The 26,384-nt window shown below is 34.9% G+C and overlaps 5 protein-coding genes, 1 non-coding gene and 1 pseudogene across 6 annotated transcripts in view; 4 read left to right on the top strand and 3 right to left on the bottom strand.

The window, feature by feature from the left end:
- The window catches only part of LOC124899648 (uncharacterized protein DDB_G0290685-like), a 3,955-nt gene extending 3,530 nt beyond the window's left edge, over positions 1-425 (top strand). The window contains exons 3-4 of the mRNA XM_047414606.1: positions 11-253; positions 309-425. Coding sequence (XP_047270562.1) covers positions 11-253; positions 309-425 — 360 coding nt within the window. The remainder of the gene's footprint in view (positions 1-10; positions 254-308) is intronic.
- Positions 426-5,299: 4,874 nt separating this feature from the next.
- On the top strand, positions 5,300-7,115 carry LOC107874624. Its single transcript, XM_047414127.1, has 4 exons — positions 5,300-5,575; positions 5,658-5,766; positions 5,867-5,922; positions 6,015-7,115. Exons 1-4 carry the CDS (start codon positions 5,499-5,501, stop codon positions 6,388-6,390), a joined length of 618 nt encoding a protein of 205 aa, XP_047270083.1. The 5' UTR covers positions 5,300-5,498; the 3' UTR covers positions 6,391-7,115.
- A 1,357-nt stretch (positions 7,116-8,472) lies between these two features.
- Positions 8,473-9,069, top strand: LOC124899649 (uncharacterized protein DDB_G0290685-like). Its single transcript, XM_047414607.1, has 2 exons — positions 8,473-8,686; positions 8,807-9,069. The coding sequence occupies exons 1-2, from the start codon at positions 8,473-8,475 to the stop codon at positions 9,067-9,069; spliced, it is 477 nt and encodes a 158-aa protein (XP_047270563.1).
- A 191-nt stretch (positions 9,070-9,260) lies between these two features.
- LOC107875550 lies at positions 9,261-10,778 on the bottom strand (annotated as a pseudogene).
- Positions 10,779-12,245: 1,467 nt separating this feature from the next.
- LOC124899380 (protein yippee-like At3g08990) lies at positions 12,246-13,365 on the top strand. Its single transcript, XM_047414128.1, has 5 exons — positions 12,246-12,393; positions 12,527-12,564; positions 12,671-12,779; positions 12,865-12,920; positions 13,011-13,365. The coding sequence occupies exons 1-5, from the start codon at positions 12,292-12,294 to the stop codon at positions 13,180-13,182; spliced, it is 477 nt and encodes a 158-aa protein (XP_047270084.1). The 5' UTR covers positions 12,246-12,291; the 3' UTR covers positions 13,183-13,365.
- Positions 13,366-14,120: 755 nt separating this feature from the next.
- TRNAV-AAC lies at positions 14,121-14,194 on the bottom strand. Its single transcript has one exon. It is a non-coding gene; the product is annotated as a tRNA-Val (tRNA).
- Positions 14,195-25,048: 10,854 nt separating this feature from the next.
- Positions 25,049-25,561, bottom strand: LOC107875548 (histone H4). Its single transcript, XM_016722305.2, has one exon. The coding sequence runs from the start codon at positions 25,496-25,498 to the stop codon at positions 25,187-25,189; it is 312 nt and encodes a 103-aa protein (XP_016577791.1). The 5' UTR covers positions 25,499-25,561; the 3' UTR covers positions 25,049-25,186.
- Positions 25,562-26,384: the final 823 nt, after the last annotated feature.

Raw genomic sequence — 26,384 nt, forward strand, 5'->3', positions numbered from 1 at the left:
AAATGCACAGGCTCCTAATGAGCAAAATGCTGATCAAGTTGTACCTGATAACGCTGTCCAAGATGGGGGCGCTAATGATCAAGTTGGAGGTGCAAACGAACTGGATCCTAATGAGCAAAATGCTGATCAAGTTGTAGGCGCTGATGCTGATCAAGATGGAGGTGCTAGTGATCAAGATGGGGGTGTTAATGAACAGGTTCCTAATGAACAAGATGGAGGCGCTAACGATCAAGATGGGGGCCTTAATGAACAGGTTCTCAATGAACAAGATGGAGGTCCTAATGATCAAGTTGGAGGCATATGAACAGGATCCTAATGAACAAGATGGAGGCGCTAATGAGCAAAATGCTGACCAAGATGCAGATGCTAATGAACGGAATCATGATCAAGATGGAAGCGTGCCAGCGAAACGAAGGAAGATGTAGATCAACTGGCTGGTGGAATTGATAATATTGATAAAAATGTAGACAATGATAGCCTACTTATGCTGTTCAAAATGCAGAAAGATGCACAGTTTCTGAATAGAGTTCATACTTCACAAAATGCTAATTCATAATTGTGTGATATTCATTTTTCTCTTTTGATTCTAGGATTACAGTACATGTTATTACTTCAAGTTGGAACAAAGCAATTGACACTGAACTTGTCACATATTTGAGCTCGGGTACTACCTTTCTCTGTTTGCTGCTTAGTTTATCTTTTAATTTCCTAAAGCAAGTCAACTATCTAAGCATTTGACTATACTTCCTTGGATGTTGCTTGACAGTAAATGCTAGTGAACTTTTTTCTTTCCTTAAAAATGTGGGAAAAATGATGTTCCAGTGTGTGGTAAAGTTGAATCTCTAACACATATATTTGAAAATTGTATATCTGATGGCTTTTGTTATCACCCTCGAGTTAATTTATGAGCAGACAGCACAATCCACTATATTGTTATCTTGTAATATGGCGATGCACAAATAATTTCGGAGATTCTGAAAGGCTTCTCTCTATGCTGCCTCGTGGCTAACGTTAGTACTGGAGGGTGGCCTTAGAAAAAGGCTATCCGTGTATCATTTAGTTTGACATCTAAAAATCGGCTACATGAAACATATTTACAGCGTTTGGAGTTCTGTGTACTGCTCTATAATTTACTGAAGTTTACAGCTGCCTAAAGGCTTAAGAGCTAAAACAAATCCTGTTCTTGCTCCAGACTAAACTTTCACTAAATAATTCTTAGAGAAGTAGTCCTGTTAGCAAGTTGCTATTGTCAAAAATATCGTCAAAAAGGAAAAGTACAAGCAAGAGGGCTAGACGTTACTTTACCAATCCTAGGAAATGAACCAGTACTAATTGACAAGAATGAAGGAAGTACTACTACCACCCTGACTTCTTACAAGTTGGCATAGAAATTATACGTTAATGCAGAAACACCATAAGCAAGTAAATGACAAAACCATAGCTGATACTTACTGCATCAAATGTGGAATGTTGCTAAGGATGAACAAGAGCATTTGCTGCAGCTTCGCTTTAATTGTTTTTTTTTTTCTTTTCAGTTGTTCAGATTGCAGCCCCTCCATACTCATATGCTATATGATATTATGATTTATAAAGTACTAACATGAATTTTTTTTTTTGTTTTGTGGCATGAACAAGCTTGTTTATTGAAATAATGACTCAATGTTTGATGAAGAATTTAATGATGGAGGCGCAAAATGAACTAAATGAAGATGCACATCAACTGGCTGATGCAATATTGCTCTAAATACAAACACATCAATTAATGATGAAAATTCAAGCTCAATTCATATTGTATTTTAATTGCTTTATTTTTTTATTTTATAATTTTTAGTACATTATAAAATTATTTGTTTTAATCATGACGGTATATAACATATTAAATTAAAAAATATTACTATTTGAAAATGTTTTGACAAGATTCATCATAAGGGGCTACATATCGGCCCAATTTTTAATTGCGTCGACCTAATACTCCCTCCGCTCCCTTTTGATTGTCAATAAGAAAAAATAATTTCTTTTTTTCTATTTTACTTTTAGTATTAATTGTTTTTTCTTCAAATTATTTTCAAGACACAATGTAAACATCATTTAATAAAAATACTATGAGAAAATAACTATACTATTAATTATTTTTCTTAATAAATGTGTCAATTAAAAATATGATAAGTAAAAATGAACGGAGGGAGGGAGTACGAAGCAGGTCATTTCGAATGAAGTGAGAGTGTTATATTTCTTGGCTAATTTTTAGAGCTGTCAATACGGGTTGGTCCAGCCTATACGGGCTTTGAGTTTGATGGGTCAGGTCGGGCTGACCCATTTAAATGACGGGTCAAAAAATACCAAGCCCACGTTATTACCCTGTGGGCTACGGGCCTCACGGGCCAGCCCACTTTTTAAAAAATAATATTTTATAATTTAATTTTACATTGTTAATAAACACAAATATTTATCACACAATAACACATAGTATTAATGTTTGTTAATCAAAAGGGAGCCAGAGCTCGAAACATCACGGTTGAAAGTCGATGGCGTGTTGAGGGAGACATAGTGAAGAGAAGGCGGCTAGCTGAACTAAGGAAATTAGGAAAGTGAAGAGTACAATGTATTCTTTTATGTTTTAGTGGTAGATATTTAATTATTTTATTATTTATTAGATAGGAAAGTAGGAAACTTTTCAGTTTCCATTTTCTTTGTTAATGGAATCGGTCAATGGTCATCATTGAATTTGAATGTTTTTTAACTCTTTTATTATTTTTCAATATTTTATTTTATTTATAAATTATTTATTATTTGACTGACGGGCCGGCCTACGGGCTAGCCCAACCCACATTCCTCAAGCCCTACGGGCCATGGGCTTATCCGGGCCAGGCTAAAAAGCTCTGTTCTTAAATGGGCTACAAAAATTGAAGCCCACCCAATCAAATTACAAGTCGGGCCTGGCTGACCCATTGGTCCTTGGCCCCATATTGACGGCTCTACTAATTTTATCCCCTCTAATTCCACCCATAAACTTAATCTTTCATTGAGCGAACTTTCCAAGTTTTTGAGATCGAAATTCACACAACAATAACATTTGTTAAGATACACTTGCTCTTTTTCTTAAGTGAAAGGGATAATACCCACAAAAACTCCTAAACTTTTACTGGATTTTCAGTTGACCATACTGAACTTTGCTTGGGTTGTATTACCCCCTAGACTTTTTTTCTATATTTTAATGACATATATCAGACCCCTTGGACCATTGCGTGTAATTCACGCGCATTGGACGTATGAAAGTGTTAAAAATCGTTTAAAAACCTTTCTGTTTTGTCAAAACAACCCTCAATTTTCTAATTTTTATAAATTAAATGATTTTTTATTTATTTTTCATATATATCTGCTCTGTTTTTTCTTCTCTTTTATGTCTTTCTTCTCTTCAATGATGTTTCTTCTTTCTTCTCTTCAATGGTGTTTCATGGGTGTTCCATGGTTGACTTGGAATTGAATTGAACACAATTTCAAATTGAATTGAACACAATTTCATCACATACACACGCATCAAATTAGTTATCTTTAACACATCCAATTCAATTACATCAATTTGACTCAATTTCAATACACACATCAAATGGGTCTTCTTCAATCTTGATAGTAATTGAAATTTCGAATTCTCAAGAAATCTGTGAAGATGATTTTCTCAAATTATGAATTTTTTATTCTTTTTTTTAAATGATGCATTTTAAAGTTTCTTTCAAGATTGGTGATTCGGATTCTCTGAAGCAAATTTTTGCTATTTTTTCTATTAAATTGAACTTGGGGAGTGTAAAGATTGAAACTTTCTGAGTTTTTGGTTGTTTTGGGATGTTGGATGTCAATGTTTGGGTTGTAATGATGTTGTTTTGGAGAAGAACAACACCATTGTTTTGGTCTGCTGCTACTGCTAATTTTGGAGAAGAACAATACCATTGTTGGATATAGGGGTGTACATAGGTCGGTTTGGTTTGGTTTTCTATTGAAAAAAAACAAATCAATTATGTCGGTTTATTAAAACTATAAATCAAATCAAACCAACATAAAATCGATTTTTTCGGTTTAGGTTTTAGTCGGTTCTTTTGGTTTTTTCGATTTTTTCTGTTTTTCTCAGATTTTTTTTATAATATTTATTTTTGACAATTATATTGTGATTGAAGTTTAGATCAAGTATATTTTCATCCATGCGCTAATAAAAAATCACAATTATGAAAAATTGAGGAGCGAAAAACTCTCTTGAAACTAAAATATAAGATGAAAAGTGAAAAATTTAGGTTTTAAGTTTATATTGAATTTTGGATCATTTTATTAGCAATTAATGAATAAATATTACAATTTAAAGACCCAAAATAAATAAATAAATAAATATATATATATATATATATATATTCCACTTTGGGGAGTTAATTCCACTTTTAAAAAGTTCAGAGGGTAATAGGACCCCCGCAAAGTTTAGTATGCTCAACTGAAAATTCGATCAAAGTTCAAATATTTTCGTGGGTATTATCCCAAAGTGAAATAGAAATAAAATTATTTCCAACTATATTTCTCGTGACTCGCAAGGAAAAGGAAACGCAACGGTTCTCTATACAATTTTAAGTCGGTTGCAGTATATGTGATTAAAAGTAAAATGTCAATACACTAATGTCAGAAATTTAAAACTATATAATTTGGAGGGTAAATTGAACAATCTTCTTAATGTAATAATTTCAAGATTTCCCTCCTATATGAATTAATTCAACGGTAAATACATAACTTGGATTCAAGAATCAAGAACCAACTTTTCTATATATTAACATTCTCTTCTCATTTCCATTTTGCACTTTCTTGAATTCTCAATTTTGATATTTCTCTTCCACTTTGTTGAAGAAAATTTACTGTGCAACGTAACAGGTCCTTGATTCACAAAGTTGATACAATATCCCTCCTCTGAATTCAAGAATCAAGAATTGACTTAATTTTCTATATAAACATTCTCTTCTCAGTCCCATTAACTTGAAACATTCCCACCCATTATTTGTTTTTACTTTCTTCAATTCTCTCAGTAAATTCAGAGCTCTATTCTTGTTTCGAAGTTAGTCTCTCTCTCTCTTCTTTTTCCATTGATAAACTCGATACAGTAAAGTCTTGCATCTTTAAAATTTCTCGTCCACTTTGTTGTGTAACAGGTGAAACATATCTATTAGGAGTTAGTTGCTTCTTGATTCCACAAAGTTGATACAATGGTAATCCCTTCTGAAGATCGCATCCATTGTCGTGGCTGCAACGCTACGGTTTCATTCGTCAAGTATTACTTTCTAAACGTAAGGATTCTCACTCTTTCTGTATCATTTCTTGCAATTTGTTATAGTATCAATTTGTTTGTAAGCGCACCAAATGTCTCTATGGGCTACAGATATTTTCTTTGATAACCAAATTGCTACTGATTTCATAGAGAGGATATGATGTATGATTATTATATTTCTTGACTAACTACATCACAACTTATTATGCTCATTTTTTATGGTCTTGTCCACTTTAATTTGCAGAAAAGAGACTTAGCTGATGCAGGGATCTTTACTAGAATGTAAGTCTCATAATCTCATGAAATTTCAGAATCTTGCGCTGTTTATTATTTGTCTAAGCTTTTTCCTGGGGCATATATGCAGGATTGATGTTGACGTTTCAGAGGATGCGCAAAATCGCAAAGTAATAGGTCGGAATACCCTAGCCCATGTTCGCTGTTCAGGATGTAAAATGCTGATCGGGTCGAAATTTGTAAGATACTAACATTAAAGATCATTTGATATTCATGATAACAAGACGATTTTGTTGCTCTTTTTTTTTCTCTTAAATTAAAGAATGTATGATTTCTCAGATTGCAGTCCCCGAACCAACAGAGAATATTAAAGTAGGACATTTCAGCATGGATTTGTAAGTTTCTGATTAAGAACTTGCAAATTGGGTCTGCACACATATGCGATATGTCTTGTAAGGTGTTAATTCAATCGAATATTTTGTGGCAGGAACGAGCTTATTGACTGGAAAGGTGTAACATTGTTTAATTCTCTGCTTGGAATTGGAGGCGCTACTGAACAGGCTCCTGCTGGTCAAGATGGTGGCGCCAATGAGCAAAATGCTGATCAAGATGGAGATGCTAATGAACGGATTCCTATGGAACAAGATTTAGGCGCTAATGAGCAAAATGCTGATCAAGATGAAGACGCTAATGAACAGGTTCCTATGGAACAAGATTTAGGTGCAAATGAGCAAAATGCTGAACAAGATGAAGACGCTAATGAACAGGTTCCTAATGAACAAGATGTGGTCGCTAATGAGCAAAATGCTAATCAAGATGAAGTTGGAGGCGCGCAAAGGAAGCGAAGGAGGACATCGATGTAGATCAACTTGCTGATGGAATAGATAATATTGATGAAAATGCAGTCATTGATAGCCTATTCATGCTGATCAAAATGCTGAAAGATGCACATTTTCTGAATGGAGTCATAGTTCATACTTTACAAAATGCTAATTCATAACTGTGTGATATTCTTTTTCCTCTTTTTGATTTGGGGATTGGATACGTATTATTACTTCAGGTTGGAACATAGCAATTGACACTGAACCTTTTACATGCATACACTGAACCACCGTTCTCTGTCTGCTGCTTGGTTTATCTTTTAATATTTTGAAGCAAGTCCACTGCAACTGCTATAAGTTTTAGTTTTGTTTTCTTTAAAAATGCAGTGACTACTGTGGGGAATGATGATGTTTCTTTTATGAGCAGATAGCAGAGTCTACTTTTGTTTATTCATGTTGCTTTCTGCGTCTGTTTAAAACTATATCGTTATTTGACATCTCCAAATCTGTTTGGTAAGAGTGTAATTTACTGAAATTTTCAAAGCCACACAGGAGTGTTTATTCATGGGGCTTTCAGGAAGCTGTTTTAGTAATGACTACCCAGTATATTCCAACTAAATCGTCAGTGCTCAATGCTTATTTTATACAAATTTGAGTTTCTGCTTTCTACTGTTCAATTGTTTAATATATTGCTAAAAAGTAACCTTCTGAAATCTGTGAACTTGAACAGATGTAAACGTTTGTATTCCTTTTGTCAAGAGGATATCGCAATGTAGATTTGTACAACTGCTGTTTCTTAGCCGTTTCTTCTGTCTTGTTCGGCTTAGAAATGATCCTCAAACTTCATCTATTGAGAAGAACGATTAGGAAAAATCAAAAGAATAATTAGTAAAAGAGTATATAGTGTCGCTTTCTATGTGTTAGACTGACGTGATAACCAGCTGTACCGCGACACCTTGGGGCCTTGATAACTTGTCCATATAAAGAAGGCGCTATTTTGTTTGTAAATGCAGACATTTTTCAAACTGCAGAAGTGGAGAAGCTAGTCAGAATGAACTCAAATGGGATGATTATATGCTTGTTGTTGCCTCGTGTAGTGTTGCTGTATGTACAGCAATTACTGATTGAGGGTACTAAAGTATATCGCTGCCTAAAATGCCTAAACGCCTAACGTAGTCCTGAGGTACTGATTGAGTTTTCCTTTCACCACAGCAAGTCTCAACAAGAGGCTCCTGGTTTCTTAAGTAAGTTGCACTCCAATTTGGCACGTAAGGAAAACTCCAAAACATAGTTCAGAATGGCTTCACCCGGATTCGAACCGGAGAACTTCAAGGGTTGTTTGGTCGAGATAACAAGTTATCCCGGGATTAGTTATTCCACCCTCAAGGTGGGATAAAAGTAGCACTACAATCCCGGGATGAGTTATCCCATACATTTTATCCCAACCAAACATGGGATAAGCTCATTCTAAAATTAATCTCACGAGTTATCACTATGAAAACTTGGTGTTAGAGGGTTCTCCAGTTTTTTCTTTTTACTTGTCATAGGTGTGAGTAAAAGGTAAGAAAATTAGTTATAGGCTTCTCCAGCTTGTTAAGTTTCAAATAAAAATCTGACTAGAACTTTCTAGCCAATTTTCACCGTAAATTACAAATGTAACTTTTTATAAAAATTAGTAGAAGTAAAGTGATTTAAAATATTCTTAGGGGAAAAGAAAAATGGAAAATCTATCCCTAGTAAAAGGTAGTAGACTTTTACACGGAAAATTACAAACACATGTGCACATGACTTGTAAGGTGTTAATCCAAATAAATATTTTGCTGCAGGGACAAGCTTATTTACTGGAATGATGTAACGTTGCTTAATTTTCTCTTTGGAGGAGCTAATGGACAGGCTCCTGATGATCACGATGGAGGTGAAGATGAACGGGATCATGATCAAAATGGAAGCGCTATTGAGCAAAAATGCTGATCAAGATGGAGGTGTTAATGAATGGGATGATGATCAAAATGGAGACGCTAATGAATAGAAATGATCTATGAAGATGGAGGCGCGCCAATGAACTGAAAGAAGATGTAGATCAACTGGCTGATAGAATAGATAATATTGATGAAAATGCAGACAATGATAGCCTCTACTCTGAATGCAGACAATATTGATCAAGATGGTGGCGCTAATGAGCAAAATGCTGATCAAGATGGAGACATTAACGAACAGGTTCCCAATGAACAAAATTTAGGCGCTACTGAGCAAAATGCTGTTCAAGATGGATACGCTAATGAACACGGTCCTAATGATCAAGATGTAGGTGCTAATGAGCAAAATACTGATCCGGATGGTAACACTAATGAACAGGATATGGGAGCTACCGAGAAAAATTCTGATCAAGATGGAAACACTAATGAAGAGATTCCTAATGAATAAGATGTGGGCTCTAGTGTGTAAAATGCTGATCAAGATGGAAATGCGAATGAACGGTGTCCTAATGAGCAAGATGTAGGTGCTAATGAGAAAAGTGTTGATCCAGATGGAGACACTGATGAACAGGTTCCTAATGAACAAGATGTGGGTTCTACTGAGCAAAATGCTGATCAATATGGAGATGCTAATGAACAGGTTTCTAATGAACAAGATTTAGGAGCTGCTGAGCAAAATGCTAATCAAGATGAAGACACTAATGAACAGAATGATGATCAAGATGCAGGCACCCCAATGAACTGAATGAAGATGAAGATCAACTGGCTGATGGAATAGATAATATGAACCAACTAATGATGAAAATGCAGACATTGATAGCCTATTCATGCTGATCAAAATGCAGAAAGATACACTTTCTAAATAGAGCCAGTGTAGTTATTACTTTACAAAATGCTTATCAGTTTGTAATAGGTTCATATAGGACAATCACAATACGCAGTACCTGATCAGCTTCTGATTTTTGAGATTGAAATCAGAAAAATATATAATCCTTCTGTGAGGACAAAACATTGCATTTCACATATCAGGATTAGCTTCTTCTGGAATTACCCTCAACGTAGCAGTAACATCATTGACTCTTTTCACCACTGCATTCAATTGTTTCCCAATGTTGTCACCCATTATATCAATTATCTCCTTTATTGTCCCAACAGGATTTCCATCAAATTCAACAACCACGTCACTAGGGTGAAATCCAGCACGATCAGCAGGGGACCCTGGAGTCACCATTGATACAAGAACTCCCTTGTTGACTTTTGGGAAAGATGGATCTCTTTCCTGAAGCTGTGCAACAACCATATCATTTAGATCGAGCATTTTCAAACCCAACCAAGGTCGAATAACTCTCCCCCTATTCTTGAAGTGGTCTATAATCTTGGTAACCGAATCAATTGGTACGGCAAAGCCCAAACCATCAGCTGCCAGTACTTTCATGATATTAACTCCGACTACTTCTCCATCGACATTTACTAGAGGTCCTCCAGAATTTCAAGCATTAATAGCACAATCAGTCTGCAGATACTCTCGCCGCATGCCTCCAAGTCCAAGATCACTACTTTTACGATCGACGCAGCTCACAATGCCTGCTGTAATTGTATTTTGGAGAGAAAGGGGGCAACCCATAGCCACCACCCAATCCCCAGGGCGAAGCCGCTTGTTTGAAGTGCCAAGTTTTGCAGTTGGAAGTGGAGTTGTAGATTTGATCTTAACAATTGCAATATCAGAATGCAAATCCGCATTGACCACGGTACCCTCAAATACACGGCCATCTTGCAAAGTCACATAACCTTTCCTTTTGACGAAATCCTCAAGCCTTGAAAATCAACCACATGGGCACAAGTCAAAATAGTGCCATCAGCATCTTTTATAGTTCCTGATCCTATACTCCTTCCAGCGCTCAATCCGTGAAAGCTCCTTGATACTGAGAAATTAACAACAGCAGGACCAACAGTGGCAGCTGCATTGGCAATAGTATCTCGTCCGAAACAATTACAACATTTATGTTTCTTCTCACCATCGTCGTCATCTTCCCCAGAACCTTCTTTCTTCACATTCCCAGGTGAGTCCAAACCAATTCTTCTAGCAAAACACGATGGGAAAATATACACTTGAGATTGGTCGGCCGCAGAACGAACGAGTCTGTCTTTTAAGGGATCGGGATCGGGTAACGAAACCAAAATTGATGTTCTTGAACTGGTGGTTTCATTGCTAGAAAAAAATCCAGCAGCAGCCAAAGCTAATACAGCAATGAAGGGTTTTTCATTGGAATTTGATAATTTTCTCAGAAAACGAAAACGTTTCATGAGTGCTTGATCGATACACTCCTTCAATCGAATATTTTAGGGGTCCATTGATTATTCTAAAACCCAGAAATTGTGAAGAAGAATTCCTCTTGGGGCCTTCTCGAATCTACCGATACGAGGTGCAAAGTTGTCTATACATTCAAGTCACTCAATTTTCATCTCCATTTTAAATGTCACTCAACAATTATATTTTTAATTAGAAAGTCATTCAAATTATTTAATTATTTTTTACAAAATAAAATTTGCTTTTATGAAATTTCTATTTAATTATACTGTAAATATTCGAGTCATGAAAAAATTTATGAGAAGAAGAAAAAAGAGGACGACGAGATATTAATTTAAGGAAATAAGAATAAAACGGTCATTAAATGGAAACTTTTTATTTTTCAGAATTTATTTTTTAAATAGAAATTTTACATAAGCAAATTTTATTTTTTTTAAAATAATTAAATGAATTGAGTGACTTTCTCAGTAAAAATTTAATAGTGGAGTGACTTTTGAAATAAAGATCAAAGCTGTGTTACTTTCTGAAATAAAAATTTATAGCTGAGTGACATTTAAGGTAAAGAACAAAGTTGAATGATTTTTTTAGAATAAAAGTTTATAGTTGAGTGATTACTTGAGTTATTAACTCTGAAAATTTTAATTTGTTAATTTAATAAGAGAGAAATTTTACCGTTATTTACCACTCATGTGTACAATCTAACTAAATTAACGAAAATGTTTAAAATTTGAAATTTCTTATTAATATTAGTTACAATTTCGTAAATTATATGGTATATATAACAATATAGGAATGCCTTTAGCATTTGGAGATCTAAGATGATGCTTTATTTTCCTCACTTCTGTCTGGTGTTTACACCAACAAAATTCTAACGTATTTTGGTAAAAAGGATAGACTTGGGCAAGTACCGAGTGGGTGTAATGTAGGCGGTCTATTATTATTGGCGGAGCCAGAATATTCACTAAGGGTTCATAATGAACATCTGAACTTATCGAAGGGGTTCAACATCTAATATATATATACATAAAAAATAATTTTAACCATGTATATATATAGTATAATTTTTTGTCGAAGGGGGTTCGGTAGCTCCGTCCCTGTCTATCATGATGCAAGTATTAGCAGTTGCTTTCACAACTCGAACATGTAATGTATACAGACATAATTTTACTGTTGCTCCAAGGCTTTCGTTTGATTTAATGTAATAAAACATATGCATTAACTAATCACCGTTAAATAGTATGTCGCACATCTATTATTTGACGTAAACACTCCATACAAATAAGTTTTTACTAATTTTAACCATCGAAATTTACCCAACAATAACATTATTAAGGAAGTATAGGAAAAGAAAAAGAAAAAGAAAAAGAAAAGGAAACACAACTGGTGCTTATTTTATTCTCTGTACGGTCGGCGCGAGGGTGCAAAATAAAATGTCAATTTGACTAGCGCCTCGAATTAAAAAGAAAATAGTTTAGGAGGGTAAAATGTAGTAAAATATTCTTAAGTGGCAAAACAAAACAAAAAATAATTTCGTAGAGTAATTAGTTGTTTTGTTAAGGAGTCTGCTTCTTATTTTTAGCAAGAGTTTGGTACTAGTAGGAGTGTATTTTATTATTTGCATCTCTCTCCAAAATCATAATAGTTCTTTCATTTGATACAATGTCCTTTATAATTGGAAATCATCTAATCAATGTGCGTGGTTGCATCCTTTGCTGTTTTTGCGAAAGTCGTGTTTCATTCATCGAGCATTACGTTCCTAATGTAAGGATTTATTTTTTAGTGTATATTTTTTTATGAAACTATTACTTATTTCATAAAGAGGATATGTAACATTCAATTCCTTCATTTCTTGACTAAGAACAGAACAACTTATTATGTTCGTTTTATTGTCCAGGCGCAGGACTTAGTGTATGGAGGGTACTTTAATAAAGTGTAAGTCTCATGCAATTTCGAAAATTAGGTATTTGAGCATCTTGTGATTTCATTATTTGCCTAAGTTTTTTTTCCGAGGTCTGAGGCGTATATGTGTTATATGCAGATTTCATGTTGTTGTACCAAATAATGTGAATTATCGTCGTGTAGTAGATGGAAATACCCTGGCCAATGTTTACTGTATCAATTGTCGTATTCTGCTTGGCTGGGAACTTGTAAGATACTAATATTAAAGAGCATTTGATTTCCATGAACAAGACGATTTTGTTGCTCTATTTTTCTTAATTATGATTTCTTCAGATTGCAGTAGCCCAACCATCCCAGTACTATGTAGTAGGAAGGTTCTTTATGAGATTGTAAGCTTCTAATTACAAATTTGCATATTGACTGTACACGTATGCGATATGACTTGTGAGGTGTTTATTCAAATGAGTATTTTGTGGCAGGAAACAGATTATGTACCTGAGTGGTGTAACATTGCATGATTCTCTCTTTGGAGGAGCTAATGAACAGGCTCCTAATCAGCAAGATGGAGGCGCTATTGATCAAGTTGGAGGTGTTAATGAACAGAATCACGATGAAGATGGACGTGCGTCAATGAAACAATGGAAGATGTAGATCAACTGGCTGGTGGAATAGATATTATTGAATGAAAATGCAGACATTGATAGCCTACTCACGCTGATCAAAATGCTGAAAGATGGACAGTTTCCTAATAAAGTCACAGTTCATATTGTTTTTTTTCCTCTTTTCAGTTTTAGGATTACAGTACATATTATTACTTCAGGTTGGAATAAAGCATTTGACACACTGCTTTTTGTAATGTTTGTTCTCTATATGCTGCTTAGTTTATCTTTAAATTTCTTTAAGCAAGTCAAACTGTCAGAGGTGTATTTCCTTAGCTGCAACAGCTATACAATAATGCTAGTGAACTTTAGTTTGTTTCGTATAGCTGCGGATGACTATTGTGGGGAAAGATGATGTTTCAGTGCGTGGATCTAAGGATTTTTGTAACAAGTCGAATTTTTTAACACAAAAACAGAATAAATCATAATCACTGAATACAAGTTACAACTTAGAATCCTAAAACAAAGTAATAACAACACAAACTAAGGAGAGAACAATAGAGTAGAAAGTAATCAGAAGGGAATGAGATACTAGAACTTAGAAAGGAGATGAGAGACAGCAAAAAGCCAAAGCTTCGACATAATTTTGTATAACCATTCTTTGTAACTTCTAGTCCTTCTTAACAAAAGCTAATTGGGTCTGAATTCCAAATAAAACTCTCCAACATCGATTGTATTTGGCCTAGTTATATCAGATGGATCAAAGCTTATCACAACTTCTAGCCACAGAACCTAGTCATCATGGTTCACAAAACTTTTACTCTCATGCTAGAGTTGATTTATTCGTGTTGCTTTCTGCATTTGGTTAAAACTATATTGTTATTTTTTAATATCCATTTAACGTGGAGCATATTTACAGCTTGTTGATTGAGAGCAGTGAAGCTTATCGCTCCTAAAATGCCTATAAGGAAAACTTTGAAAAAACGAAAATGGCTTCGCCCGGACTCGAACCGGAGACCTTCAGTGTGTTAGACTGACGTGATAACCAACTACACCACGAAACCTTTGTAACAATTTCAGCTCCAGGTTTATTTAGAATGAGATGTGTTGTGGCCTATCAACCATTACTGGAATACTTGTAAATTTAACATTGGTTTGCCTGTTTATCTCTCTTCCTCAAATCTCATGTGAATTTACTTTGCTATATCTAACAGTAATTGATCTAGCTTGCCGTTCAACACTCGATATAAAGACATATTTTAACTTTCATATAAAAATAAAGGGACTCGAAAACATTTTAACTTTAATATAAGATAAAGGGACTCATTATCGTCCTGAAGATATCATTTGTACCATGTGAAAGAATAATATGAACAAAAATGTAAATACATAATTACCCCCGATGTTGGTCAAGTTTTGCAAAAAGACACTTAAACTTTTACTTCGACCTATTACCCCATGATTCTTCTTTATTTCGTTACAAATACACCATTTTTAGTTGAATCTCAGTCACAACAAAGAAAGTGAACACACGCACCAATCAGGTGTTGCCACTTGTTAAATACGTTTAATTTCATTTTTTTTTATTTTTTTAATAAAATTTTTCTTTTTATTTAATTTAACACCCCACCCCACTCCCTCTTCCCCCACCGCACACCCATCCAGCAACTGCCCTCCCCCTTCCTCGCGTCCGGCAGCTCCTCTTTACCCCACCTCCCGTACAACACCCCCACCCCATCAGCATCTCCCTTTAACCCTTCCACTCCGTCAGCATTTTCGTCCATTTTTTTTTTGTTCAAATCACTTCAAAAAATAGTTTTATGATTGAATTGAGAGTTTTATGATTGAATTGAGTTTTAAAGAAAGTTAAATGATATGATTTAATTGAAAATGGAGCTTTAATGATATGATTTTTTTTAAAAGAACAAGCTTCAATGGAAGAGCTTTAATGGTGACATTATGTTGAAGAGCTTTAATGGTGTTGAAGAAGAAATGGTGGGTAGTTAAATGATAGAGTTAATACATAAAAATGACCCTAAACTTGACATCAAATTATAACTTTGACCTTAAACTTTGATAGTGCACAAATAGGACCTTTAACTATTCAAAACCTAAACAAATATGACCTCCGATTTTGCAATCCCATGCGTGAGTCTCACTCGCGCCTATATGGAAAGGTAATCCAATCACACGGTGCCACGTCGTTAAAAGTCCTGACTTGGAGAGAGGTCATATTTGTGCAGTTTTGAATAGTTAAAGGCCATATTTGTGCACTGTCAAAGTTTTACTTTTTGTGTTAAAACGATGTCGTTTTTATTATTATTTTTTATCATTATTATTATTTATTTATTTCTATAGTAGGAGCACCTAACTTTTTTTTAATTTTAAAAAATTATTATTTTATTTATTTCTATAGCAACAGGACCTAGCTTTTTTTTAATAAAAAAAAAGCCACTAGCAAGGATCGAACCCGCACATTAGGCTGAAGGAAGCGCCCAAGAAGAGCAAATAACACCACTGGGCTATCTAAGTGTCTTGTTTCATATGGTTCAACATTAATATATGTACATAAATATACATTTTTTATCTTATATATATATACAACGTAATTTTTCTTACTGAAGGGGTTCGGGTGAACCCCATGGCAACCACGTAGGTCCGCCCCTCGTTAATTTAATAACGTTTTAATAACATTAATTTAATAACATCTTTTAATTACGTTAATTTGATAACGTTAATTTAATATACTATTACTATCCTTAATAACATTAATTTAATAATATTTTATTAAAACTATAATTTTTTTTATTATTAGTATAGTTTCATCTTTAATTTAATATTTAAATAAATAATATTTAGATATATTATATAACTTAAATTCGTCCTCTGCTTTATAATATATATACATACCTGCTCGATTTTTTCGTATGAGGCTGACCTGCCTAATTAATAAATTGTCAATATTGCTCTTTTTCCGCAATGACAAAAGAAATTAGATGTCATTTTCATCTTTGAGCCGAAAATAATGAAAAAACAATAATGAAGAGTAATTTAAAGGTCATATTTGTGCAGTTTTGAATAGTTAAAGGTCATATTTGTGCACTGTTAAAGTTTAAGGTCATATTTATGTATTATGCCCTTAGATTTAAGCTGGATGCACCCAGTTTTGCGTGCTAAACACGCCACGTAGGATTGGAGGTCATATTTGTGCACTGTCAAAGTTTAAGGTCAAAGTTATAATTTGGTGTCAAGTTTAGGGTCATTTTTATGTATTAACTCTAAATGATATGATTTAACTGTAAAATGGAGCTTTAATGAATGATTTAAAAAAAAAAAAAAAAACTTCAATGGAGGAGCTTTAATGGTGAATTGAGTTGAAGAAGAAAGAGTGGGTGGATTGGGGGAGGGGGCGGAGAAGGGGTAGGGATAATTTTAAAAAATAAATATTAATTTAAAAAAAAAAGAATATAAATTATATATCAATTATTTTACACGTGACAGCTTTTAATTGGTCAAAAAAGTCAAATTCGAACCCTTTCACGCACCTGTGGCGCGTGTATACACGCAGAGGGTCAAAATGGTGTGTTTGCAACGAAATAAAGAAGAATTATAGGGTAATAGGTCGAAGTGAAAGTTTAGGTGTCTTTTTGTAAATCTCGAACAAGATCAGGGGGTAATTATATATTTTCTCTTTAAAAAATGGAGATATGTGATTTAACAATGTGATACCTTTTGATAGTCCGATATCTTGTTTACGAACAATCATTTGCTTATTTGGTAAGATTAAGGATTAGAAATTTTTATAGTTTATACAACTTGTGAGATTTTCATTTTTATAAGAGAAAATGCAACTTAAGAAATCCAAATTGAATATAATGCAAGTCTGGTGCACAAGAATTTACTGTATGCAGTTTTACCGTACATTTCTGCGGGAGGTTGTTTTCATGGCTTAAATATATGGGAGCAACTTTACTAGTTAACCAAGGCTCCCCTTCAAGAAATTCAAATTATATGTCCAAAAAAATCTTCAATTTCATAACATGATTTCAAATAATAATTTCGTATCGCATGTCCAAACGGGGCCTAGTCTTTCAACTTAAGGTAATTTTCTTAAGTGAGTTACATGTAATAAGTAATAAAAATATGCATTAATTAATCATAGTTAAATAGTAGGTTGAACATCTATTATTTTGATGTAAACACTCAATACAACAACATTTTATTAGATATAAAGGGAAAAGAAAAGAAAGGGAAACACATTTGGTATTTTATTCCTAATAAAGGTGGAAAATTTATCCAATTGTGTGCGTGTGAAGCAATTTCAAATTTCCCTCCTCTCAGTTAACAGAGCTTGGATTCAAGAATCAAGAAGTGAGTGACTTTTCTATATCAATATTCTCAGACTCATTAAATTTACTCTTATAATTCCCACCCATTTTTCATTTTCTTGAATTCTCATTGATCACCAACTCTTTCTCCATTGTTGCATTTGTTATCTGGTGAGAAGTTAAAGTCATTTTCTCCATTGATAAACTTAGACTTCTTCAGCAGTTCCTCTTTCGTATCTCTCTTCAACTTTGTTCTTTGCGTGACAGGCGAAACGTATCTATTAGGAGTTGGTTCTTGATTCAACAAAGTTGATACATACAATGAGTGGACGAGCTTTATATCAATGCAATGAAATCAAATGTCGTAGCTGCGGAACTCGAGTTGCATTCCGCCAGGATTACCTTCGGATCGCAAGGATTCTCACCCTCTCTGCATCATTTCTGAACACGCGAAATGGTTCTGTGGGCTACAGACATTTTCTTTGATCCTCGAAATTCAGGACAATCTTGAATTAATTTTATTCTGAATTGCTCATACCGTAGCTATTCGTTTAGGAAAAACTATGTTGTACTATCTTTTTGATTTTTGCTATTCGTTTCATAAAGACCATATGCAAGATTTAATGGCTTAATTTCAACAGCCTATTTGTATCATGAATTGTGATTAGTTCAGCATTTATGTTATATTTCTTGACTAAGCACAGAACAACTTATTATGCTCATTTTCTTGTCTTGTACACTTTGTAGGTGCTAAACCTCATTCCACGAAGGATCTTTGATAGAGTGTAAGTCTGTAATTTATTTGATTTCAGCAATTTGGGATTTGTTATTTGCCTAAACTTTTTTCTGCGGTCTGAGGCATATATGTATTAGAAACCTTTGTATATATGCAGGTTTAATGTTGACGTATCAGAGGATGTAAATGATTATCGTGTAATAAATGGATATACCCTAGTCGATATTTTCTGCTTCCAATGTGAGACGCTGCTCGGGTGGCAATTTGTAAGATACTATTATTAAAGAGCATTTGATTTTCATGAACAAGACATTTTGCTGTTCCTTGTTATGAGATACTGAATCAATGATTTCTCCAGATTGCAGTCCCCCAACCCTCACCATCCATCTATATTAGACAAGGAAGATTCTACATGAGATTGTAAGTTTCTAACTACAAAATTTGCTAATTGAGACTGCACACATATGTCGTATGACTAGTAAGGGTTTATACAAATGAGTATTTTGTGGAAGGCACAAGCTTACTTACTGAGATAATGAACCCTTGTTGCGTGATTTAAACGAGGAACTAGGACTCCCTTATGAACTGGTTCCTGATGAACAAGTCTTAGGCGGTAATGAGCAAAATGCTGATCGAGATGGAAATGCTAACGAACAGATTCCTACTGAACAAGATTTAGGTGCTAATGAGCCAAATGCTGATCAAGATGGAGAATTTAATGAACAGGTCCCTAATGAACAAGATGTGGACGTTAATGAGCAAAATGCTGATCTAGATGGAGATAATGAACAGAATCATGATCAAGATGAAGGCGGTAATGACCAGAATAATGATGAAGATGGAAGCCCCCAAGCGAAGCGAAGGAAGATGTAGATCAACTAACTGATGGGATAGATAATATTGCTGAAAATGCAGTCATTGATAGCCTACTCATGCTGATCAAAATGCTGAAAGATGCACATTTTCTGAATGGAGTCAGTGTTCATACTTTACAAAATGTTAATTCACAGTTGTGTGATATTCTTTTTCCTCTTTTTGATTTTGGGATTAGAAGACATATTATTACTTCAGGTTGGAACATAGCAATTGACGCTGAACTTTTTACATGTTTGACCTCTCCGTTTGCTGCTTAGTTTATCTTTTAATTTCTTCAAGCAAGTCAATTGTCAGAAACATATTTCCTCAACTGCAACAGCTATGCAATTGTCTCTGTCTCGAGAAATGTAGCTTCTTGACAATCAATTCTAGTTAACTTTAGTTTTCTTATAGCTGCGGATGACCAGTGGCGGACCCAGCTTTTTTAGGTTGTGGGTGCTAAAAAAAAAAAATTTACTAAACAATGCAGCTACAGGGATTCGATCCCAGCATGGAAGACATGAAAGTTATGTCTAACGCCAAAGCACCCAACCATGCTTTTGTTCTCTAGGTGCTTTTGTATATATTTTACCATTTTTTCACTGTTTCTTATATAATTATACCTCTTCTACGTCGAGTTTAGTGGGTGCTCGAGCATCCGAAAATTGCACGTCGGTCCGCCCATGCGGATGACTACTGGTGGGAAAAATGACGTTTCAGTTAGTTTGAAAATTGTGGATCTAATGGCTTTTACTCTCATTCTAGAGTTGTTTTACAAGCAGATTGCAGTCTACTTTTTCGTTTATTCAAGTTGTTTTCTGTATCTGGTTAAAACTATATTGTTACTTTGTAGTATGGTGATGTTTGATCCATTTAACAGCCTCTCTACTTCACATGCGTCAATGGTATGATCTGTGTACACTTTACCCTTCCCAGACTCCACTATGTGGGAATACAATGGGTATGTTGTTGTGGTGGTGGTGATGTTTGACCCATTTAACTTGAAATCTTCAAATCTGCTACACGAAGCATATTTACAGCTTTTTGGGTTGTGTGCTTGTTGGATGTAATTTACTGAAATTTGCAAAGCCACAGAGAAGGGGCGTGAATGCTAACTCAAGTGTCAGGGCTCATATAATACTGATTTGGGTTTCTCCTTTCAAGTGTTCAGTTCTTTAATATATTGCAAATGTGTAACCTTTTGAAATCTATAAACTTGAACAGATGTATTTAATCCGTTTCATCTAGCAAAGTAATCCTTTGGTAAAGGCTATTGCAATGTAGATATATACATTTGCTGTTCTTATATAGCTGGACCAATTGCAGCCACCCTTCTGAAGTAATCCTTATAGTCTAAAGACTATCAACACACAAAAATGGACTCTAAATAATAAAAATCAGCAAGCTCCACTAAAGGAAAACAACACACTTAGAAGAAAAGGATGAAGAAGAATGCTTGAAAATAAAGATAGGTAGAAAGACGGGCCTTTACTCCTATCAAGTGATTAACAAAAGATGGTGTATCAAACCATCAATCACACCTCACCAATAGAAGCTCAAACCTTTGCAATGACCCTTCAGTTCATTTTCCATATTTATGCTTATCTTCACCGTTTGAGCTTCTCCATAGCTACCCCAAGTCATTTATGACTTGCTGGGACTGGGGGTTCGGTTACCGGGCAATTCGTTTGGTTTTTAGAGTCAACTCCCTATTCAGAAGTCTTCGTTGGTTCCAAATGACCACTGATCCAAAACTTCAGCGAAACGATCTCAGAAGCCTATGCGTACCCCCACCACCCCAGACTCGGAAGGTTCAATCAACATATAATAACACAAGGCATATTTTTCACCCATATCTATGCAACCGTCCCATACCGGCTGATAGACATAGGTGCATACTGGTGATAGGTGATGCGCATGCAGGAATGAATGCAAAATATACCATCAATATCGCAATGCATCATAACTGTCCTCATCAGGACCATCATCATCGCCATCAACCTCCGGCCTTACCGGGTATCAATATCATCTCAATAGTATCCTCCGGCCTCGAACCGGGTATCAATATTATCAGAATATCCTTCGGTCTTGCCGGGTATCAATATCATCTCAATAGTATCCTCCGGACTCGAACCGGGTATCAATATCATCATAATATCCTCTGGCCTTGTCGGGTATTAATATCATCTCAATAGTATCCTATGGACTCGAACCGGGTATCAATATCATCATAATATCCTCCGGCCTTGTCAGGTATCAATATCATCTCAATAGTTTCTTCCGGACTCGAACCGGGTATCAATATCATCATAATATCCTCCGTCCTTGCTGGGTATCAATGTATCATCATAACTCTCGACACATAAATATAGGCATATAATAGGTGCACAGACGCAAGTCGATATACTCATAACCGTAAAGATATCTATCTTATCAATACATCTCAATTACTCGTTATTAGCTAACCAACATTTATTATTATTAAATCGCTAGTTCGCTAGTCATCACATAACCTCTAGTTATTAGCCTAAACATTATCCTTCACATAATCCTTATTCACGGGATAACAAATAACCACTATTCATTTAATAGTCAACATCTAACATCTAGTCTAGGTTCATCATTAGACCAAACCATCATTTATCCACCATTTATTATTATCAACTATTCATCATATTTTTATTAATCATTACTAAACAACACATTACTACTTGTCACCTAACCATCTTTTATTAAATGACATCATTCATTAACTGACCACCATTAGCTACCATGTTCCAACTAAGCAAGATTCATTAACTAATACATTAGCTTCCTAGCCATCAAGTGCAATAGTTAGCTAATAGACAACTAGTTACCACATAGCTTAACCGTCTAACAAGAAGAAAAACCATAAGATCATATTTCGGCTATAATCACATCATTTATAATGGTAAATAATCATGAACGTACCAAACTTATGCATGCCATCACCAGTATTCAATCAATGGAATAACAAGTATCATACCGCATCTTCCTCTGTCCCATACCAGAGAGATGTATATACAAACATATACATATTCATAAATCGCAATCACATCATTCACAATGATAAACACTTCTTGGATATTTAATCAGTACCATAACACGGACCTAGGCCCATTAATTTATCCAGAATAATCACAACATCATAATCATGGCCTTAGGCCCATATACATATCCGGGACTCATATCATTAATCAATTTTATAAACCGTAGCATATCTATAATCATCTCACATATAGGAGGCATCTCACATCTAGGAGGCATAATATCAACAAGCATATCGCCTCTATTAGATATCTCATATCTATAGGTTATCCATCATGACCAAGACGAAAATTGTCTCTATAGGCTCAATAATCATAACTAAGAGGAAAATCATCTCTATGAGCAAAATATCATAACTAAGAGGAAAATGCATCTCTATAGGCAAAATATCATAATTAAGAGAAAAATGCATCTCTATGGGCCAAATATCATAATAAAGAGGAAAATGCATCTCTAGGGATCAAATATCATAATAAAGAGGAAAAATGCATCTCTATAGGCAAAATATCATAATTAAGAGGAAAATACATCTCTATGGGCCAAATATCATAATAAAAAGGAAAATGCATCTCTATGGGTCAAATATCATAATAAAGAAGAAAATGCATCTCTATGGGCCACTAATCATAATCCGACGAAAATCATCACAATTTATCAATTCACCAAGTAATTCTCATAAATAAGGCTCATTAGTCTCAACTAGGTCTACTATCTGCAACTAAGCCCACAAGGGCTAACACAAATCTTGGCCTAAGTGGGTCGGATGATCCCACTTCTAATCCATAATTTCCATAATTAGGCATACTATGCTCCAAACTAGGCTAAGGTATCTAGTTCATCCTCTAGATGTCAAGCAAGTCATATTAACGCCTAAGATAGTAACTTGGACTAGAAAAAAGGGTACTCAAGTCAACTCTACCAAACTTACGGTTCCAAAACTATCACACTAGCCCAATAAGGCTAAAACAAATCATGCTTCAAATGCTAAAACCGTATTCCGAGCATAATATTATATCATATCCATGCTACAAATTTACCCAAACTAGGGAGAAGGCAATAGGATTCTATAAGGGTATTAAGTAATTCAACCTACGGGTCCAAAACCCTATCTAATCTCCAAACTTATATGTATATTCAATACTAAGTCATTCTATCCAATATCAATCTTAACATTCATTGTTCATATTGTATAGTCGTTCTTTCGCGTTGTATATTACAATCTATTTTTGTTTCGCTCTTTACTTGTATATTGACCTAGGATATACGGTATAGCATTGGCATATATTGAATGTAGCCGGAATAGGATAGTTCACCTTGATTACTCCTTAGTCTTCTTATTTTAGACTCTTGGACATAAATATGATAGTTGTCCCTTGTTATTCTCATTGACTTATTATATGATTTATGGACTTTTGGTTGTAGTTTCCATTATGTTTATATGTTGTATTATCTACTTTATCTTTGGATCTCGGTTGGCAGTTGCCTACCGAGTACCATTCGTTTGGTACTCATTCTACACCTCTGCAGCTTGCAAATCATAGCACGAGTTATGAGTAACCCTGATTCGGAGACTTAGAGTGAGCTCCTGACGTTCGGAGTATTATTTATCTCTCTCCTATGTATTAGACTAGCCTCTAAGTTGTATTCAGAGGTAAGTTGAATCAGTGTATTTCTCCTTGATATCTCACTTTTGTACTCTTATTATGTTTAGAAACTCTTGTACTACTACCACCAGGTTTTGGGATTCATCTATATATTGATCTTTATCTCATATATTCCGCATTCTTTTTCTTATGTTATTAAGTAGTCCGTTACTAGCCATTCCGGACTACAGGTTAGCTTGTCTACTGGTGGGTTATGGTAGGCGTCATCATGACCTGAAAAGTTGGGTCGTGACAACTTCCTCTTAGGTGGACCAAAGAACTCACACTCCCTCAATTTCACCTTTCTTGCCAAATTACTCAATACAAGTGAAAACCAATTCAATTGCATTCAAGGTACCAAGTTTCGGATTTAGAGCTATAATTAGAAGACTAAAACTACAAACTATGAGTAATATCCAATGTCATCAAAAACTATTGGAAAGGGTGAAGAAATTGTCTATTTATACAATTACATGTCAATTGACAAAACTACCCTTAATGAGCTAAAGAGAAGGGGGACCCTTGAGTGTTGGAATATAAAGTGGAAAGTCCATCTAGCCCCTTGTAGAATATAGACTCTTCAAGTCCCTTCTTCACAAATCAATGCATTCCCTCCCTTGGCCGAATCTACAACACCTTCACAAACTTTCAAGTGCATGAATAAAGCTTGAAGTTGTTGAAGTTCTTGGCTTGGCTCCTTGTGAAGGGCCTTGAGGGCATGACACTTGCATCACTTAGAAATGATCCTCAAACTTGACTTGCCCAAACAAGATTTGCTATTGCCTACTAGTTGGTAAACACAGACATGTTTCAAACTACATAAGTGGAGAAGTTAGTCCAAGTGAACTCAATTACAATGATTATATACATTTGTTGTCGCCTTGTGTAATGTCAAACAATTGCTGATTGAGAGCAACTGAAGTTTATCGCTACCTAAGACACCTAAACATAAATCATGTAGTCCTATTTGGTATGAATTCATAGTAGAGTTTTCCTATCAAAGATACATCTATTTCTGAAGATGTATCTTTTCTAATAGAGTCTCAACAAGAGCAACCTGACCTATTAACTAAGTTTCAGAACCAGTACAGTTTGGCACATTAGGAAATACGCAGTGCAGACTCTATTAGCAACAATGAGTTCAATACCAGTTCTCGTCATTTCTCCCAACTTTTAGCAGTTAAATCACTGTTACAGAAATGGGTGATGTATATAAGCGTAACCTATGCAATGAGAACTTTAAAAACTAAACAACAATAACAATCAGCTAAAAGACAATAATTGTAATTTCTAAAAACTGAGCAGCTGTTCATTGAATATGTAATGAGAAATTACAATATCTGGAACCCAAGAAGTAGATCGAAACAAGAACACAGAAACAACAGAAATTTCCAGCAGATGTACATCTACTACCTAACAATTGATCTAACCACCAAATCCATAGAGGGTCCTTCCCTGCCTCTTGAGGGCATAAACAACATCCATAGCAGTAACAGTCTTCCTCCTAGCATGCTCAGTGTAGGTAACTGAATCACGAATCACGTTCTCCAAAAAGATCTTGAGAACTCCACGGGTCTCCTCGTAGATCAGACCGGAGATACGCTTCACACCACCCCTACGAGCAAGCCTGCGAATAGCTGGCTTGGTAATTCCCTGGATGTTGTCTCTTAGAACCTTCCTGTGCCTCTTGGCTCCTCCCTTTCCCAATCCCTTGCCTCCCTTTCCACGGCCTGACATTTTCACACAGAGAAATTTGAAGAAGAAGAAGATTCTAGGGTTTTGAATTTGAATGAGAAATGAAGATGATGGTGGTGGGGTATTTATATTTGGGGGGAATTTGCTATATGGCGGGGAGTAAATCGTAGCCGTTAAATATTTGGGTATTTACTTGTTAATCGACGGATAGAAATATCGATCCATGTGAGAGGCGGAAACTGAATATAACCCGTTGATTCAAAGGGAATGCGATCCATGTGAAAGAAGATCTAGGGATGTAAATAGATCTTCTCGTAAGAGGCTAAGAGCATTAGTTTTCTCTTTCTCGCACTAAGTTATTTCCTACTTCCCTCTCTCTCATATTAGTTCAGCACTTTTTATTTTGTACCTTGCTTAAAATATTATTAATGGAATGACGAATTTTACTAGTATACTCTTTATACATATTAATGGAAATAAAGATAATTTGTTGAAACTTTCAAAGAGTATATTAATTATAGGGGAAAAATAAAAAAATTTTACTTAATTCTGTCTTGATTTATAGGTGATCAATTAATTTGAGATATTTATTTTTAATAAGATGACCAATTAATATGAGACGAAAGTAGTTCATTATTACCTACTAATTACAATTATGTAAAAGAAAAAAAATCTTCTCATATTACAACCTACGAGCATGTCAACAAATAAACCCAATATATATTCCCACATAGTAAGGTTGGGAGGGTAGAATATACGCAGTCCATATTACTACCTCTGAAAAAAGTAGAAAGGTTGTTTCTGATAACCCCCGACTCAGGACACAATGACAGTAAAAAAGTCGCCATAAAACATGAAACAACATATAACAACAGAGATACAACACCCATAAACAAATACTATATAGTAACAAACCAAAGGCACACAC

Source organism: Capsicum annuum, chromosome 6 (genome assembly GCF_002878395.1).
Source record: "Capsicum annuum cultivar UCD-10X-F1 chromosome 6, UCD10Xv1.1, whole genome shotgun sequence".
In the NCBI taxonomy this organism is placed as follows: Eukaryota; Viridiplantae; Streptophyta; class Magnoliopsida; order Solanales; family Solanaceae; genus Capsicum; species Capsicum annuum.